The sequence below is a fragment of the Capra hircus genome, chromosome 9 (genome assembly GCF_001704415.2).
Source record: "Capra hircus breed San Clemente chromosome 9, ASM170441v1, whole genome shotgun sequence".
Classification (NCBI taxonomy): Eukaryota; Metazoa; Chordata; class Mammalia; order Artiodactyla; family Bovidae; genus Capra; species Capra hircus.
In genome coordinates, this window is record NC_030816.1 from 75696722 (window position 1) to 75713755 (window position 17034).

Consider the following 17034-nt stretch of genomic DNA (forward strand, 5'->3'; position numbering starts at 1 on the left):
GTGAGAGAGAGACAGAGTTTTTAAACCAAAGTGAGGTCATAGTATATAGACTGTTTGGTAGCCTGTTTTCTTTTTCAGTCAGAATTTCTACCCTTTCATTTCAGTTCATTTCGGTAAAAATGCGTCGCCTCTAATCTCAAATCATTCTCCCAGGAAGATCCAGAAGTGTCACTGAGCTGACTTGCTCTAACAAATATCCAACTGAGGTCCACGCCTGGCATCTCTGGTTGTTAGGTTTCTTAATTTTTTAGATTTAGCACATCCCACCCTTTATTAAATCGCATTGACTAGCTTCTTTAACCCCCAACAAGTTTTAGAATATAAACCTACAGAAAAAATAGAATAAGCACCCCTATACACGTGACCAAAGTCACCATTCACTGATTTTTATCTCATGCTCTTTCTTCCTCTCTCTCCTCTTCTCCCTACCCCATTCTCTCTCCTTAGTCTATTTGAAAGTTATTTGTAGACATCCATTTGTATTTATGTTTGATTTTTGTCTTTTGCGACATTGATACTTCAGTCCCAGGCTAGTTATTTTATAGAATGTTCTTCATTGTGGGCTGTTGTCTGACTATTTTCACATGATTTTGTTCTGTTAAACATTTTTGTCAGGAGTACTATGTAGGTGACTTACTGGCCTTCTCAGTGCCTCATATCAGGAAGCATGACAACAGTTTTATCCTGTTATTGGGGATGTTAATTCTGATGGCTTGGTTATGGCAGTACCTGGAAGATTTCTCCATTGTAAAGGGAGTTGTTCCTTTTGAAATGAAGTCACCTGTGTGTTGATACTCTAAAACTGTAGGTGTGCTGACAACCTTTCACCCAAAAGTTTTCGCATCTTTTGATCCTTGACTGAATGAGTTATTAGAATAGGGTTAGTAAATGTGATTTTTTTCCCTAAGTCTGTTGACAAACAGCCAACTGGGCATTCTCAAATAAGGCAACCGCTTAAGCTATAACCAATCAAATAGTGTCCTTGCTTTGGTTTCAAACTTCATCTGTAAAAATGTTCCCCCTATTGTCTTTTTTAAAAACATTTTTTAGTTATTTATTTGGTGTGCCTGATCTTAGTTGCAGCATGCAAGGTCTTCTTTGGGTCATGTACCATCTTTTGTTGCGGCTCAGGACCTTCAGTGATGCTGTGGCCTCTTACCCATAAACTAATTTTTTTTTTTTTTTTGCTAGTTGAATTTGTTAACTTTCCCTCTAAAAGGAACAGAAAGAGCAGAGTAGTACCTTTGAACCTGAATTTTAAAAGATCATTTGAAAGCTGCCTAATCTGTTGAAATTTACAGATGCTGGTAAGACCCTTACCTGATCTTGATCTTGGAATTGCTGGACTGTTAAAGTATTCACTGGTCATGGTTTTTAAATATTTAATATTTTGAATTATAATCATGTCTATCTTTTTCTTCCCCACCACCCCCTCTTTCTGTTAATAGTTGGACAAAGAGAATCTGAAGATGTGAGTGAAAGGGACTCAGACAAAGAGATGGCTGCTAACTCAGCGGTGGTTCAGGACATCACGAAGGAGGGAAAGGAGGAAATGCCTGAGATGATGGAACCGATCCCTGCCTCGGAAAGCAGCGTGGATGAGCTGATGCAACCCCCTGAGCCCCAGGCTAATGACGTGGGATTTAAGAAGGTGTTCAAGTTTGTCGGCTTCAAATTCACCGTGAAAAAGGATAAGACCGAGAAGTCTGACAGCGTGCAGCTCCTCACCGTCAAGAAGGATGAAAGTGAAGGGGCAGGCGAGTCCGACGGGGCTGGTGACCACCCGGAGCCCAGCCGGGAGCCGGGGGATGCGACACCTAAAGACGGTGAACTGAAACAGTCCACCGAGAAACCCGAAGAGGCACCCCGACGTGAGCAGAGCTGCACAGAAATCTCCCTTCAGACCGAGTCTGGTCAAGCAGCTGAGGAAGGCAAAGATGAAGGAGAAGAGAAACAAGAGAAAGAACCCGCCAGACCTGCAGACTCCCCGACTAGTCCCGTGGCCAGCGAAACCGCCTCGCCCTTCAGAAAATTCTTCACTCAAGGCTGGGCCGGCTGGCGCAAAAAGACCAGCTTCAGGAAGCCCCGGGAGGAGGAGCTGGAGGCTTCCGAGAAGAAAAAGGAACAGGAGCCCGAAAAAGCCGAAGAAAATGAGAAGATGGAAGAGCCCTGCGAGCAGCCACCTGCCCAGGAGGCTCCCGAGAGCACCCAGGATGCCAGGCTCTCGGCCGAGTATGAAAAAGTGGAGCTGCCCCCTGAAGACCAAGTGCAGGCACCTCCTGAAGAGAAACCAGCCCCGTTAGCAACCGAAGTGTTTGATGAAAAGGTCGAGATTGTCGCCGAAGTCCACGTTAGCACTGTAGAGAAGGACCAGGAAGAGCCGAAAACCGAAGCGGAAGAAACAGTGGAGCTCTCGCTGCCCGAAAAGTCGACCGAGACGAGCGCCGACCTTCCGGAAGCCGAGTCAGCCGAGATGCTGAAGACAGAGGAAGATGCGGGCGCCCTGAGCGGGGACCACTCCCAGGCAACCGAGCTCAGCGGGGAGGCAAAATCGCCGTCCACGCCCCCCGAGGGCACCGTGAGGGAGGCCGAAATGCTGTCCTCGCAGGAGAGAATTAAGGTGCAGGGAAGCCCTTTGAAGAAACTGTTCACGAGCACCGGCTTGAAAAAGCTCTCTGGAAAGAAACAGAAAGGGAAACGAGGCGGCGACGAGGAGTCCGGGGAGCAGCCCCCAGCCTCCGTGGATTCTCTCGACAGTCCAGACGAACCGAAGGGCGGCGAGAGCTCAGCCTCGTCTCCAGAAGAGCCCGAGGAGATCACCTGTCTGGAGAAAGAGGTGGCCGAGGCCCCGGGCCAGGAGGGGGAGGTGGAAGAAGGGACCACTTCCGACGGGGAGAAGAAGAGGGAAGGTGGTGTCACCCCCTGGGCGTCTTTCAAAAAGATGGTGACGCCCAAGAAACGCGTGCGAAGGCTCTCTGAAAGCGATAAGGAGGACGAGGCAGACAAAGTCAAAAGCGCCACCCTGTCCTCCACGGAGAGCGCGGCCTCTGAAGTGCAGGAAGAGGCCAAAGGGAACGGAGAGGAGCCTAAGCCCGAGGAGCCCAAACGCAAGGTCGACACCTCCGTGTCCTGGGAAGCCCTGATTTGCGTGGGGTCATCCAAGAAGAGAGCCAGAAAAGCATCCTCCTCCGATGATGAAGCAGGGCCGAAACCTCTCGGAGGGGACAGCCAGAGAGCAGAGGAAGCTGGGAAGGACAAGGAGCCGGGCCCGGAGGCGGCCGCTGCCGCTTCCCAGGACCACGAGCAACCGCCGGGAAGCTCCTCACCCGAGCCGGCCGGCAGCCCATCCGAAGGGGAGGGCGTCTCCACCTGGGAGACCTTTAAAAGACTGGTCACCTCGAGAAAAAAATCGAAGTCAAAACTGGAAGAGAGAAGTGAAGACTCTGTAGCTGGGTCTGGCGCAGAACATGCAGCCTCAGAGGCTGAGCCTGGGAAAGAAGAGTCCTGGGTTTCCATCCGGAAGTTTATTCCCGGGCGAAGGAAGAAAAGGCCAGATGGGAAGCAGGAGCCAGCCGCCGTCGAAGAGGCGGGGCCAGCGGAGGCCAACGAGGACGATGCGGACATCCCTGCCGTGGTCCCTCTGTCTGAATACGACGCGGTGGAAAGAGAGAAAACCGAAGCCCAGCAAGCCCCCAAGAGCCAGGAGGGGCCCGAGCAGAAGCAGGTGGATGTCGACGTGTCAGAGGAGCTCAGTAAGAGCCTGGTTCACACCGTGTCGGTGGCTGTCGTGGACGGGACAAGGGCCATTACCAACATCGAAGAAAGGGCACCCTCCTGGATCTCAGCTTCGGTGACAGAACCACTGGAACAAGCCGAAGGCGAAGCCACACCACCAAGCGAGGAGGTGCTTGAAAGAGAAGTCGTCGTCGCAGAGGAAACCCCCATCGTTTCCAAAGCACTGCCAGAGGTCCGGGAGGCCAGTGATGACACGATGGCCAGCGAGGTGGAATTAACCTCGGAAGCTGTGACAGCCGCCGAAACCACAGAGGCCTCTGGTGCGGAAGAAACCGCCGACATGGTTTCCGCTGTCTCTCAGTTAACCGACTCTCCAGACACCACCGAGGAAGCGACACCAGTGCAAGAGGTGGAGGGCGGCGTGCCTGACGCAGAGGACCAGGCGAGAAGGACCCAAGAGGTGCTGCAGGCCGTTGCAGAAAAAGTTAGAGAAGAGTCACAGCTGCCAGATGACGCCATCCAGAAAGGACAAGCAAAAATACTGGAGAAAGTGGAAGAGGCTGAGGAGGGTTCTCAGGCCCTAGATCTGAAGGAAATGATGGATGTAGCATCCAACGTGCTTGTCCAAGGTACTGAAACTGAGACTTTGACACAGGAGAAGGTGGTTGGAGAGGCCACCGTGGAAAGCTTGGGAGAAGTTCCTCCAGGCACAGACAGTGCAGAGGCCGGGGAGCTGGCGAGCACTTGTCTGGCTGAAACCGGGACTGGGGTAGAAGCAGAGACTGCCCCAGAGCAGGCTGTTGCTCCTGACTCAGCTGAAACCCTCACGGACAGTGAGATCAATGGAAGCACCCCAGTAGCAGATCTTGATGCTTCAAATCTAAGCCAGCCAGACAAGATCATGGATGTCCGTGAAGATCATGAGGTTCCAGCTAGCACTCAGTCCCAGGTCCCCGAAGGCGAGGTGCCTCCTGCACTGAAAGAGCTGCCTGCAGCATCTTCTGATTTTCAGTCGCAGGAGGAAAGGTCTTCAAAGATGACAGAGGGTCTAGAACACACGGATGAAGAGGAGGGAACAGTGGAGACTGTAGCCATCCTTTCAAAGACTGAGGTCATTCAAGAGACTGGCCAGTGCTCTGACGAGGAAGCCAAAGAAGAACCATCCATGGAAGGACTTGCCGTGTCTGCCGACACAGAAATAACTGAGAAAAAGATAACTGAAGTTGTCCTTGAGGAGGACGTTACTAAGAAAGTTGAATTTCAAGAGAATGAAAATATAGAACTCCAGAGTCCTGCTAAGTTTCTTCCAACCCCAGAAGAGAGAGAGTTGGTAGTTGAAGGGAAAAGGGAGACTGTGGAAGTGGAGGCAACTGAAGGGAATGAAGAGAAACTTGAGCACGAACCAGCTGTGGCCGTATGTGAAGAGCTCAGTAAGCAACTGGTTCAGACAGTGAACGTCACCATCATCGACGGGGAAAAGGAAGTCGTCAGTTTTGAAGGAAGTTCTCCCCTGCTGGCTTCCGAGGAAGAGGCATGCACGGGAATCTCAGTTCAAAGCTCTGAGGCAGCATTAACTCTGATAGCTGCAGCCGTGGAGGAGAAGGTCTTAGGAGAAGCTATCAAGATTGTAGAAACAACCGAGGCTTTGAAATCTGCAGAAGCTCATCTAGTCCTGGAAGAAGAGTCCTCAGAAAAAGATGAAGAGTTTCCTGCCCAGCCTGGGGAAGAAGATGTGGCATCCACAGGGACTGAGTCTCAAGCAGAATCAATACTGACGATAGTATCTGTTACGCCTGGAAAAGGCATCAGCGCTGACCTGGAAGGAGACGAAACCGTGTCACAGAAATGGGAGTTGGGTGGAGACGGCAAGCAGGCTGGTGGTCAGGAAGGCAGAGAGAGCAACGCAGGAGAGGAAGACGGCAAGGCGGAAAGTGAGATTTTGAAGCTTGAGAAGGAGAGCTGCAGACTTGTACAGAGCGTGATTCAGACAGCCGTTGACCGTTTGGGGAGTACAGAAGAAACAGCCACCGATGTCCAGACTCAGGCTCAACTGGCAGAAGTCGACAGCCAGGAAGCTGGGCAGAAAACGGAGAAAGAAGAAAGTGAACCTCAGGCCTGCCCGGTGGATGAAACACAAGCCGTAGAAGCCAAAGACGAGTCCCCACTAAGCACCGGGGAACACGCGCATCTCAGCGTTTGCAAAGATGCAATTGAAGCTTCAGAGAAGGTGGCGGCCACTAGCATAGAAGGTTCCAGGGTAGAAGACCAGTGGCTTGAAGAGGTAGCTCTCCCATCCCAGAAAAAGAGAGAAATCCCTGAAACAGAGTCTGTGCTGCAAGATGACGGCAGTGCCGGGTTTGGAGAAAGAAAGAAGTCACCATTTGAATCCCGAGAAGATGAAAAAGGTGATGCTGCCGGTGACCCTGGAAACCAAACCTCAACCCCAGAGGATGCTGAGGCCTCGGGAGGCTCGACCAAAGAGTCCCTAGATACAAATGGACCCAAACTAAAAGAGAAGGGAGACAGCCAGGAGGAAAAAGTGCAGAGCGAGTCAGAAAAAGAGATGAAAATACAAACACAGGAGGAGACACAGAACCAAGAGAGAGATCTGGCGAAACCTGAGCCCACGGAATCCTAAAACATCACGTAAGTAACTTTTTTTTTTTTTTTAATTTCCCCCTTCATCCCCCCACCCCCCATTCAGATGGCAGATTTGTTATGAGTTCAGATAATAAGGATTTTACGGCGAACCTACATCTGGGGAAATAACCATCAACCAGACTAGGAGACCCAGGTTAGTTTCCTTTTTCTCATTGACATGCTCTTCAGTCTTACTGATGTCCTAAGAGTAGTGACTTCGTTTTACCCCCAGTATGACTGCTTTCTAAGAAAATAAAGAGGCCTGTGTGTGTGCACACAAGTGTGCGTTTGTGTATGTGTTTGGCCCGAGGACATAAGAAATATGTTGTGCTCACTCAGCACCATACCAACTTGTTGCATTTTTTAAAAAATAACTAGAAGTCCAAAGTAGGTTTATACGCTGCTGCTTGAAATGTAATTTATAGCTCTCTGGGAAAAATATTGATTACTTCCAGCATAGGGACAAGCACTTTAAAAACATTTCCAGTGCATATGAGAGCCTAACTACTGCTGTTTGGGTATGGGTTGGTCAAAAAGTTCGTTTGGGTTTTTCTGGAACATCTTATGGAAAAACCCGAACAAACTCTTTGGCCCACTCAATAGCAAAGGACATTGTATCATGGACCCCCTCACCATGCTTCTTTCCTACGGAGTTCAGGCTGTGGTTTTCACCAGGGTTCCCATTGGCCGCATCTCACAACTCTTAGTGCTATTGCAGAAATGAGAGAGGAAAAGCATATTTCATTTACTTTTGATTCTAACTTCCTTCCACAGTTACACTTGTGTACTTGCAAGACCAGAATGTGAAGACAAGTAGGGGAAGAGATAGAATGCTGCTGACGAGACCTTTGGAAACGGAAGAACAAACATGTCAACTCCTCATTTCCCGAGAACCCCTGACAATCCTGAGGCTTCATCGGGAGCTATAGCCAGATAACACTTCCTCTTGTCAAGACCACACTGACATTTTCCCTCAGTACCATATAATGTTTCTGATTCAAGGTCCTCAGTTCTTAGCCTGGGAACTGGAGTTGGCAATTCTTGGTTCTGCTTCTCAAACTGGAGTATCATTCTTTATGTATTTATATGTATGATTCAAGTAACCCTCCTTCTGTATCTATTGTATAGTTTTTTTTTTTCTTAACATCTAAGGAAATGTACAGCGTAGTGCAATTCCTTTTGTATCCCTTATTATATGACGGGGCATGCGGCCACGGTGAAGTCTCGGGAAGCTTTCTGCTGCCTCAGTTACAGCCTTTGAAAACAGCTCTCTAGAAATAACATTCCTGATCAGAAGCTCCACCTCTTTTAAAATTCACTAAGGATTAGGTTCCATGTTCAGTATCACTCTGAAATAGGTCACTTTCCTATTATGCATAGTATGCTAAAAATAAAAAGGTGGTTTTTTTTTTGTGGGGGGGTTTTGGGGGAGACATACAGAATGTCCCATTGTTACTGGGAAATTTTTCTTCCTAGCCCCTGGGTGGAGGTTGGAAGGAAGTTTTTTTCAGGAGCAGATTAAGTTGGAGTCTTTTCTCCTAATTGTTATGGTTGTTTGGACGGATGCGTGTGCTTTCATTTTGAGGCAAAGTAGTGAAATGTTTTCACATTAGCAAGAAAAGAATTGACTGCTTTTGAGTCGACCTTACATGCTGGACTCCCATTCACACACAGCACGAAATAAGTCAGTCTTTACAAATGGTATTTTGATAGATGCTGGATTGTTATCTGTGCCATATTTGTGCCCACTCTTTTAAGAACAATGTAGCATTATGTTCGTTTGGATAAATTGTGATTTGACAACTGATTTCAATAAAACATTTGCTTCACTTAGATTTGCTGGATTTCTTAGATAATAGGAAGCCTGAGTCCTGTGTTTACTGCATCCGAAAAGCAGAGAAGCTAGAACTTTCTAATGTCACTACACAGGGTCACTGCTTTACATCCGTTTAAGTTTCAGATTAGGAGAAGTCAGGTCAAGGGCAGAGAGGCCTCCACTGAAATAAACCAGGAGCTTTTCAGATTGAAGGTACTGAAACAATGCCACCATCTGGTGGTGCTTCCTGAAAAAGTTAGTTTTCTTTGTTAATACGTGTTAATGACAAATGTCTCTAGAAAGACATTTTAAGGCTTAGCAGTAAGAATGCCTTGCCTAACAGGAATCTTGGAAAAAATTCTTTAAGTGTCAAAATGATTTCTAGTTCATGCTAATATACAAAAGATTCTGTCAGACAATTGCTACACACAAAGGACCATCCCCTATCTACTGGAGAGTTTCTACTTTTTCATGGGTAGAGAACCGGTCTGGTGTATACACTTCTTAAATTTTACGTAAACTCAGTACTCCAGTTTGAGAACTTAAATTTCAACTGCCGATTAAATTATTTTAAAGCATAACACTCAAGCAAAACTAGAATAGTCCTTTTTTTTTTTTTTAGCCAAAAGACAGTTGGCTGTTAAAATGGAAAGTAGTTTCTCATAAACCAACAAATCTGATTACCAAAAAAAAAAAAAATTGGCCATATTAGAAATAACCCCTCATGCTAAGAGCATATGGCCTTGCAGTTGGAGAACATTTAATATCCTTTTAGGAGTTATTTGCACATTTAATAGCCACTTGTGCTTAATTACTAAACTTTAAAATCTCCCAATTGAAAAACACCCTCTGATCTGAAGATCTTTCTTTTGCCAGCTTGAGACTTAAAAAAAAAAACCTAAACACTGGTGTCAATTTCTGAAGATAACTGAAATTTGGAGATGACAGCAGTTTTTAAGGAGTTCATTTGACTTCTAATTATTGACTGACTTCCTTTCTATGGCAGGAAGAAGGTTTGTGCTGTTTTGAACAGATTAAAGATTTGTGTAGTTTATGACGATCATTTTGGGGGGTTTCAATTCCATCCTGCCACTCATCCTACTGGCATTTGGTCTTGGCCAGGTCATTCTAGCCATCACTGTTGGGTTTTCAGTGGCAGTTGCTTGGTGACTGTGGTCTTTTGATGTGCCCTGGGTTACTCCTGTTCAAGTTCTGTACCTGTGTCCGTTAAGCATCATTGTTTTATTAACAGGAGGAACGCTATTAACAGTAGCATGACATACAATTCTGTATTATAATTTTAAAGCTGCTGTTAAGTTGTGAAGTCCTTAAGCATCAAATGCAAACTGCTGAAGTTGGAGCAAGTGCCTGAACTTTGCTAATTTTTGCATTACTATGGAGCCATGTACAATAGACAGGAATGCAAGACTTGTACACTCTTGCCATTTCTTATACTTGAGGAATATAAAATGTTCCCCCTCAGGTTCTTTTGCTAATGGTACACCCTAGTTGCCTCTCTCTGCCACACAGATAACTTTGTTCCGATATTTTCCTTTGAGATATTGAAGGGCTGGAAATGTTAGCTTTCAGTGTAAGCTTCAAGCTTAGCAGTTTTCCTTTAATCTGAGACAATATTTGATTCTTACTTCTGTTTGGGGGGGGGGGATGCAGATTTTTCATTTATCTAAATAAAATACAACGTAATTAAATACCATGGATTTTCTTTCTGTAATTTCACCTTAATTCAATTTTGATTGTTCTTTACTGTCCTGAGATTCATCACGCATTTCACTTCTACTTTTAACTGTACTTAATCATCCCTTGCGACACTGTCCGAAGAGCTTCCAGGGACTGTACGAGTGCACAGAAATCTCTTCAGTGATTCTTAAGCTTTTCGGGTTAGGGACTCCTTTGATTAGACGCTCATTAAGCCTCTGGCTGACCTCCAACCCCACAAATGAGCACAGTTTTATGCGGTTTTTGGATAGCCACACTCTGAAATCCCAACCGGGAACCAGAACCAGAGTTAGAAAACCCTTATCTGACAATACGAAAGGAAATGGGCACAGTGCAAGGATTCCCAGGAAGAGGTTGGCACCTGAATGTGACCAGTGTCACATGGAAGGAAGAAAAGGGAGTCGCTCAGTGGTGGGTGTCTGACTCTTTACGACCCCGTGGACTGTAGCCCGCCAGTCTCCTCTGTCCATGGAATTCTCCAGGCAAGAATACCGGAGTGGGTTGCCATTTCCTCCTCCAGCGGATCTTCTATCAAACCTGGGTCTCCCGCACTGCAGGCAGATGCTTTACCCTCTGAGCCACCAGGAAGCCCCCTTGGCAATCCATATCCTATTGATGGTGTCACATGACTGCACTTCTAATGTGATTCTAGGGACGAATCTGCTGGGCAGCCTGGCACAATTTTTGTACAAATGCAAGTTCCTCCTTACCACCAAGTTCCTTACCATCTCCACCCCTATGGTATATCGCTGGAATTAGGTAAATGACTTGGCCCTCCTTTTATAAATGAGAAAATTGAGATATAGATCATCAGTCCTTATGTGATCACACAGATTGTAGCTAAGGTGACCAGGACTTAGAGATGGCATTGTAATGAAAATAATATAATCATGACTTTTTATTTTAAGAGCTGTCACAGCTTAGAAATCACCCCCCACACACACACACTTTTTTGATGTTTAAATATTACAGGCATCTGTATAGTGCATGCCAAGTTGATTCAGTCAACTTGAAACCCCATGGACCATAGCCCGCCAGGATGGTATTCTCCAGGCAAGAATACTGGAGTGGGTTGCCATGCCCTCTTCCAGAGGATCTTCCCAACCCAGGGACTGAACCTGAGTCTCCTGCACTGCAGGCGGATTCTTCACCTGCTGAGCTTTACCAAGGAAGCCCCCATCTGTACAGTATCCAAAGCAATCTCGTGACTTTTTGCATATTTTCCTATTTCTTGTTGACATGAAAAATTTTAACACAAGAGAAATATTAGATCCAACCTTAAGAGAAACTTGCCTATAGATAGTATTCATATTTGGAAACCAGAGTTGGAATAATATTTCCTAAATGATGAAATTAGGACTCAATATGTCATTTTCCAACAACAGAATATGGTTTGCTAAGTCCTAGCACTAACTCACCCCTCTTCTTTTTCTTGTTTGTTCTAAAACTCCCAAATAACCTGGTATAATTAACAAGCACAAGGAGAATACATTAGGCTGACTTAAAAACCACATTGTGTTTGATACTAATTATGCTTGTTAGCCTCAAGCTCTCCTAATTCTGGGAAAAGCATATGGGGTTTTCTTTAGGACTTGAAACCTGGACACAGAGTTCCTTATAAAGGCTTTATGGAAAGGGTACGGCTGCACTGGCCAGTGGACCATTTTAAAGAGTTGGATTTAAACTAAACTGTTACTTACTAGTTTTAACAGAGAAGAGATGCTCTCCTATGATTCCCAAGGCAGTGTTGGGAATCTACCCCACTCCCCTGTCGAGTTTTGGTTAGGGTCTTAGGGGTGTGGTTAATGGTTAGAGTGTTAATGAGTTGGGAACCAAAGATACTCGTGATCCTGCAAGGCCCAGGACAACCCTTCTTAAAAAAGGAAGTTTCTACCTAAAATGCCAATGCTTCTAGAGAACTGCTACTCGAGAATTATAGACCAGAGGTTAGGAGGAGACTAGCTAACATGTTACTATAGTAACAGCTATCATCACCACCACCATCATCATCACCAGCTAGCAAGAGATAATTGTTGTTTAGTTACTAAGTCGGGTCCGGCTCTTTGAACACATGGACTGCATCACATCAGGCTCCTCTGTCCGTGGGATTTCCCAGGCAAGAATACTGGAGTGGGTTGCTGTTAGGGGAGTATATTAAACTAATGACACTTTGGCTTGGAGAGGTATGGGGGAAATCAAGAGATGGTTAGGAAATGAATTTAACAGGACACAATACCTGATTAACTGTTGTGGGAATAGCGTGGTGTGAAGAATGAAGTTTCTGGGGAATTCTCTGGCGGTTCAGTGGTTAGGACTTGGCGCTTTCACTGCGGTGGGAACTAATATCCTGCAAGTTGTGCAGCGTGACTAAGAACAAAAACAAACCAATCAAACAAAACCCACACAAAAACAAAAATCCTTCAATCCCTTCCCCAAATTAAATGACAAGCCTTGAAAAAAAGAATGAAGTTTCTGCATTGCCAACCTGGATGTCAAGTCAGAAACCGAGATGGGTACATGAGCTTCCCTAGTGGCTGAGATGGTAAAGAATCTGCCTACAATACAGGAGACTGGGTTCGATCCCTGGGTCCGGAAGATTCCCTGGAGAAGGAAATGGCAACCCACTCCAGTATTCTTGCCTGGAAGAGCCCATGGATAGAGGAGCCTGGTGAGCTACAGTCCATGAGGTCTCAAAGAGTCAGACATGATTGAGCCACTGACACACACTGAAAAAGGTAGAGGTGGGCAATGATATTTGCTTGGAAAATGTTCAATTTGAGAGTACTATGAGATTCCCAAGGGAAAATGCAGGATCAGTAGCTGGATATATGGGTTTTAGAAAAAGACGGACATCAACGGCTCTTCTGTCCTCTCTCTGCCCTGGAAGGAACAGAAGGGAGAAAATAACCCTACGACATTGCTTAGAAATCTCATGCACAGACTGGTGGCAAAGAAAGATGAGGCTTACCCTGTCTCAGCAGTTTCCTTGTTTCAGAATGTATGACTAGGTGCTTCGCAGGGTGCTTGATAAACTAGAGAGCAAAATGCACCATAGTACATTAACATCAGTAATTAAAAGTTTTAATAAAACCGCCCACCAGAAGCAACCTGATGACAGTTGTAATTTGATAGATTCAGAATAATGACGTTGCTGTTTCTGAAATGTTAATACTATAAACATCTTTTTCAGAAATGTTCTTTTCGTGCATCATCTGCGTTTCTTATCTTTCCTCCTCTCCCTGTTGCCTTCTCAGTTTCTGCGGTCTGCTAGCCCCTCTCCCTAGGGTGGAGGTGGGGGAGGGGCTCTGGCTGAAAGGGGCCAAGCCCGCAAGGCCTCTCCCAGGGCTCCCTAGACCGTGCGTCTTCCCGGTGCCCAGTTCTTTCTGGCCGGCTACCTCCGGACTTTTGCCTGTTTCCGGGCATCTTCATCTAAATGGAAAGATAAAAGGATTATTTTGTCTTTTGCTAATCAAAAAAAAAAAATCATAGAAATAAATTTAAATGGCTAACAGCAAGGAAGGATTTCCTAAGCAGAGAGATGGTAGCAGAAAGGACCCTGGACAGGGAGACCTGGACACTATAATGACCAGCCAGATCTTTGCCTCTCTTAGAGTAAGGAAGATTGTCTAGGTGGCCGCCTCAAAAACTAGATGGGGCATTTAATTACTTTGGCTGCCTTCTTTTCTGTGGTCAGAGATTAGAGGCATTCAGAATGAGAACAGAGAGGTTTAGAACAAATGTTGTGCAATTGCTAAGGTGCGTCCGACTCTGCAACCCCATGACTGTAGCGTGCCTAGAATAAATCCTGTGCTGTGCTTAGGCACCCAGTCGTGTCCAGCTCTTTGCGACCCCATGGGCTGCAGCACGCCAGTCTTCCCTGTCCTTCACTATCTCCTGGAGTTTGCTCAAGCTCAGGTCCACTGAATGCCATCCATCCACCATATCCTCTGTCATCTCCTTCTCCTGCGGGGTTCTCCAAATTTTGCTGCTAGCATCATCACCATCATCCTCTTTTGGGAACCTGTTCAACGTGCACATTCTTGGGCCCCATTCTGAACCGACTGAATCAAATACTCTTTGTTGTTGCTGTTGTTCAGCCGCTAAGTTATGTCCGACTCTGCGGCCCCATGGACTGCAGCCAGGCTCCTCTGTCCTCCACTATCTCCTTGAGTTTGCTCAAATCCATGTCCATTGAGTAGGTGATGCTATCTAACTATCTCATCCTCTGCTGCTCCCTTCTCTTTTTGCCTTCAATCTTTCCCAGCATCAGTCTTTTCCCATGAGTTGGCTCTTCACTTCAGGTGGCCAAAGTATTGGAAAGCTTCAACATCAGATACTCTACAATGTGTTTTATGAAGCCCTCCAGAAGATTCTGATGTGCTGAAGTTTTAGAACCACTGTGAAGAAGTGAAGTCGCTCAGTCGTGTCCGACTTTGTGCAACCCCATGGACTTAGCCCACCAGGCTCCTCCATCCATGGAATATTCTAGGCAAGAGTACTGGAGTGGGTTGCCATTTCCTTCTCCAGGGGATCTTCCCGACCCAGGGATTGAACCCGGGTCTCCCGGGTCTGCGGGCAGACGCCTTATCATCTGAGCCACCAGGAGAACCACTGTGGCAGAGGCAATAAATCAGATTTAAGTTCATCTCCTCAATAGCAGCATGAATAGGTTAACAGGTGAAAAAGTTTTCCCTTCCAGATACCCATCCCTTTCCTGACAACCCTCCCCCCAGTCACTTCTAGTCCACAAAAATATCTGCACATTTGGGAAGGTAAGAGTTGAGCCACAGGGGGGTTTGAATCCTGACTGGGCAACCTCAGAGAAGTTGGTTAACTTCTTTGGGCCTCAATTTCTTTAACTGGAAACACAGCATATGTGTCTGACAGGACGACTGGGAGGAGTTACTTTAAACCTGGAGCACCCAGACAACCAATACAGGATCTTGCCTCTGCGTGCTCAGCTCTTCAGTTTGTAATGCCTTCTTCATGAGAAGCAATCTTCCCAATAATCAGGAAATTTAGGCAGGGAAGGTTTGACTATTTTCCGCACTAGCACAAGTTTGAGTCAAAAATTCATAGCTACTTTTTATGTTTAAAACATTTTGTCTGAGAAGAATGAAACCATAGAACATCATTTGCTCCTGGTCCATTTTTTTTAATACTATAGATTCTCAGTTTAATTTTTATTTTATTTAGAGAGCTAACAGTTTCATTTAGAGACTTAACAGCTCAGTGCTGTTCTTCCAATTGTGTTTTGGGAAAGCTAGTTCTAGAAGAGGAAGTTTCATCGATCAGTATCTTAAGCTCAATAATTTTTTAAAATTTGCTTAAAGATTTCTAGGCCTACATCTTGCTTACTTGCAAGTGACGTATAGCAATAACTTGTTCTGGACCAAAATGGAGGAATAAAGCAAAGATTGTCATAAAAAATGCAGTCAACCTGAAGAACAAGTTAAACTGCATGACAAGAAACTATACTCCCTGTTCTCATACTTGTATCTTAGAATTAATTCCTAGTGGATTAGTAAGAGAGGGCTTCTCCTCCCCCATCACAATTCCCAGCCAAATTTCAGGAGGTACCACGTACATACCATCCTCTGCAACTATCCTTCTAAGGGCTTGTATCTCTTTAAACACAGCAATTTGGTATTTTCCCTGAAATGTGTGACTGAGGTCTGACATTTTGAAATTGAACCGTTCATTTTGGATGTCTCAGCCCTTCCCTTTCTGGCAAGGTAAAGTTAACAAACAAGAATAGTGACTGGTTTTGTGACTTTAACAAGGCTTGAGGTCCACCCTAGACTCCATCCTTCTGTTATTATCCAAGCTACCTTGTTAATTTATTTCTCGGCTTAATTGAAGGATAATTGATAAATACATTTTAATGGAATGCATTAAGGCCATATTTCCTATGGTAAAATAAAATCCTACAGTTCCTACAAATCTATTTTTTAGCAACATCTGTTGAATGAATCATTTATTGTTTTCCCCAAGAAAGGAAAAGTAATAGACCCAGTGGTGTTAACAAGGGCTAGAGTGTGGGGGAAGTATCAGTTACTCAATCCTGTCTGACTCTTTGCAACCCTATGGACTGTAGTCCGCTAGGGCTGTCCATGGGATTTCCCAGGCAAAAATACTGGAGTGGATTGCCATTCTCTGCTCCAGGGGATCTTCCCAACCCAGGGATGGAACCCATGTCTCCTGTGGCTCCTGCACTGCCAATGAATTCTTTACTGTCTTGAGCCACCACAGCAGCTCAAATTCATCCTGAAGCTTAGGTGTTCAGATTGTTCATATCTTCAACTGATATGGCCAAAGCTTATTTCAGCTGGTTCCATCAGACTTTCCCAGTGGTCCAGTGGTTACAAATCTGCCTGCTAGTGCAGCAAAATCCTGCTCCAGGAGGATTTCACAAGCTGCAGGACAACTCAGGCTGCGTGTTGCCACTACTGAGCCTGCACACCCTAGAACCTGTGCTCTGAAACAGGAGAAGCCACTGCAATGAGAAGCCTGTGTACTGCAGCTGGACAGGCACCTCCCCCAGCCAAAATTAGAGAAGGCCTGCCGGCAGCAGTGAAGACCCGGTACAGCCAAAAATTAGATACATTAAAAAAAAAAAAAAAAATTGGTACCATCCAAAACTCAGAATAAACTGTTAGTTTATAACCTCTTGGGATTAAATGGGAACAGAGCATCCCAGGGTAGGGTTGGCTTCTTTATCTGTACTTGGCTTTTGGTTTAGGGAGGGAAACGGCATTGTCCAGGTCTGCCACAAGGAAGAGGTGGCTGCAAGCTGCTAAGAGTGCCTGAACTCCAGCAGGGGAACAGAGTGCCTGCCTTTTTCTCTTCATCAGGATGCGGGTGTTCACCACTCTCTCTTCACCTATCAGATCCTTAGTGATTCCCATGACTTCCGGGTCTTCAAGACCCCCTTGTCTGCCAGAAGGGCTGGAAGGCACAGTGTGATTTTCCCTTTCAGATAGTCACTGAAGCCAACTTGGCACAAGACTCATTTAAATTCTGAGATGTAAATATATAGCCCTTTTCCAAGGGCTTCCCTGGTGGCTCAGATGGTAAAGAATCTGCTTCCTATTCAGAAGACCCAG

The 17034-nt window shown here is 45.7% G+C and overlaps 1 protein-coding gene across 2 annotated transcripts in view; it reads left to right on the top strand.

Moving 5' to 3' along the window:
* The window catches only part of AKAP12 (A-kinase anchoring protein 12), a 110820-nt gene extending 100911 nt beyond the window's left edge, over positions 1-9909 (top strand). For both annotated transcript variants that reach the window (XM_018053358.1, XM_018053359.1), the window contains 2 exons: positions 1449-6381; positions 7150-9909. In XM_018053358.1, coding sequence (XP_017908847.1) covers positions 1449-6373 — 4925 coding nt within the window. In that variant the 3' untranslated portion in view covers positions 6374-6381; positions 7150-9909. The remainder of the gene's footprint in view (positions 1-1448; positions 6382-7149) is intronic.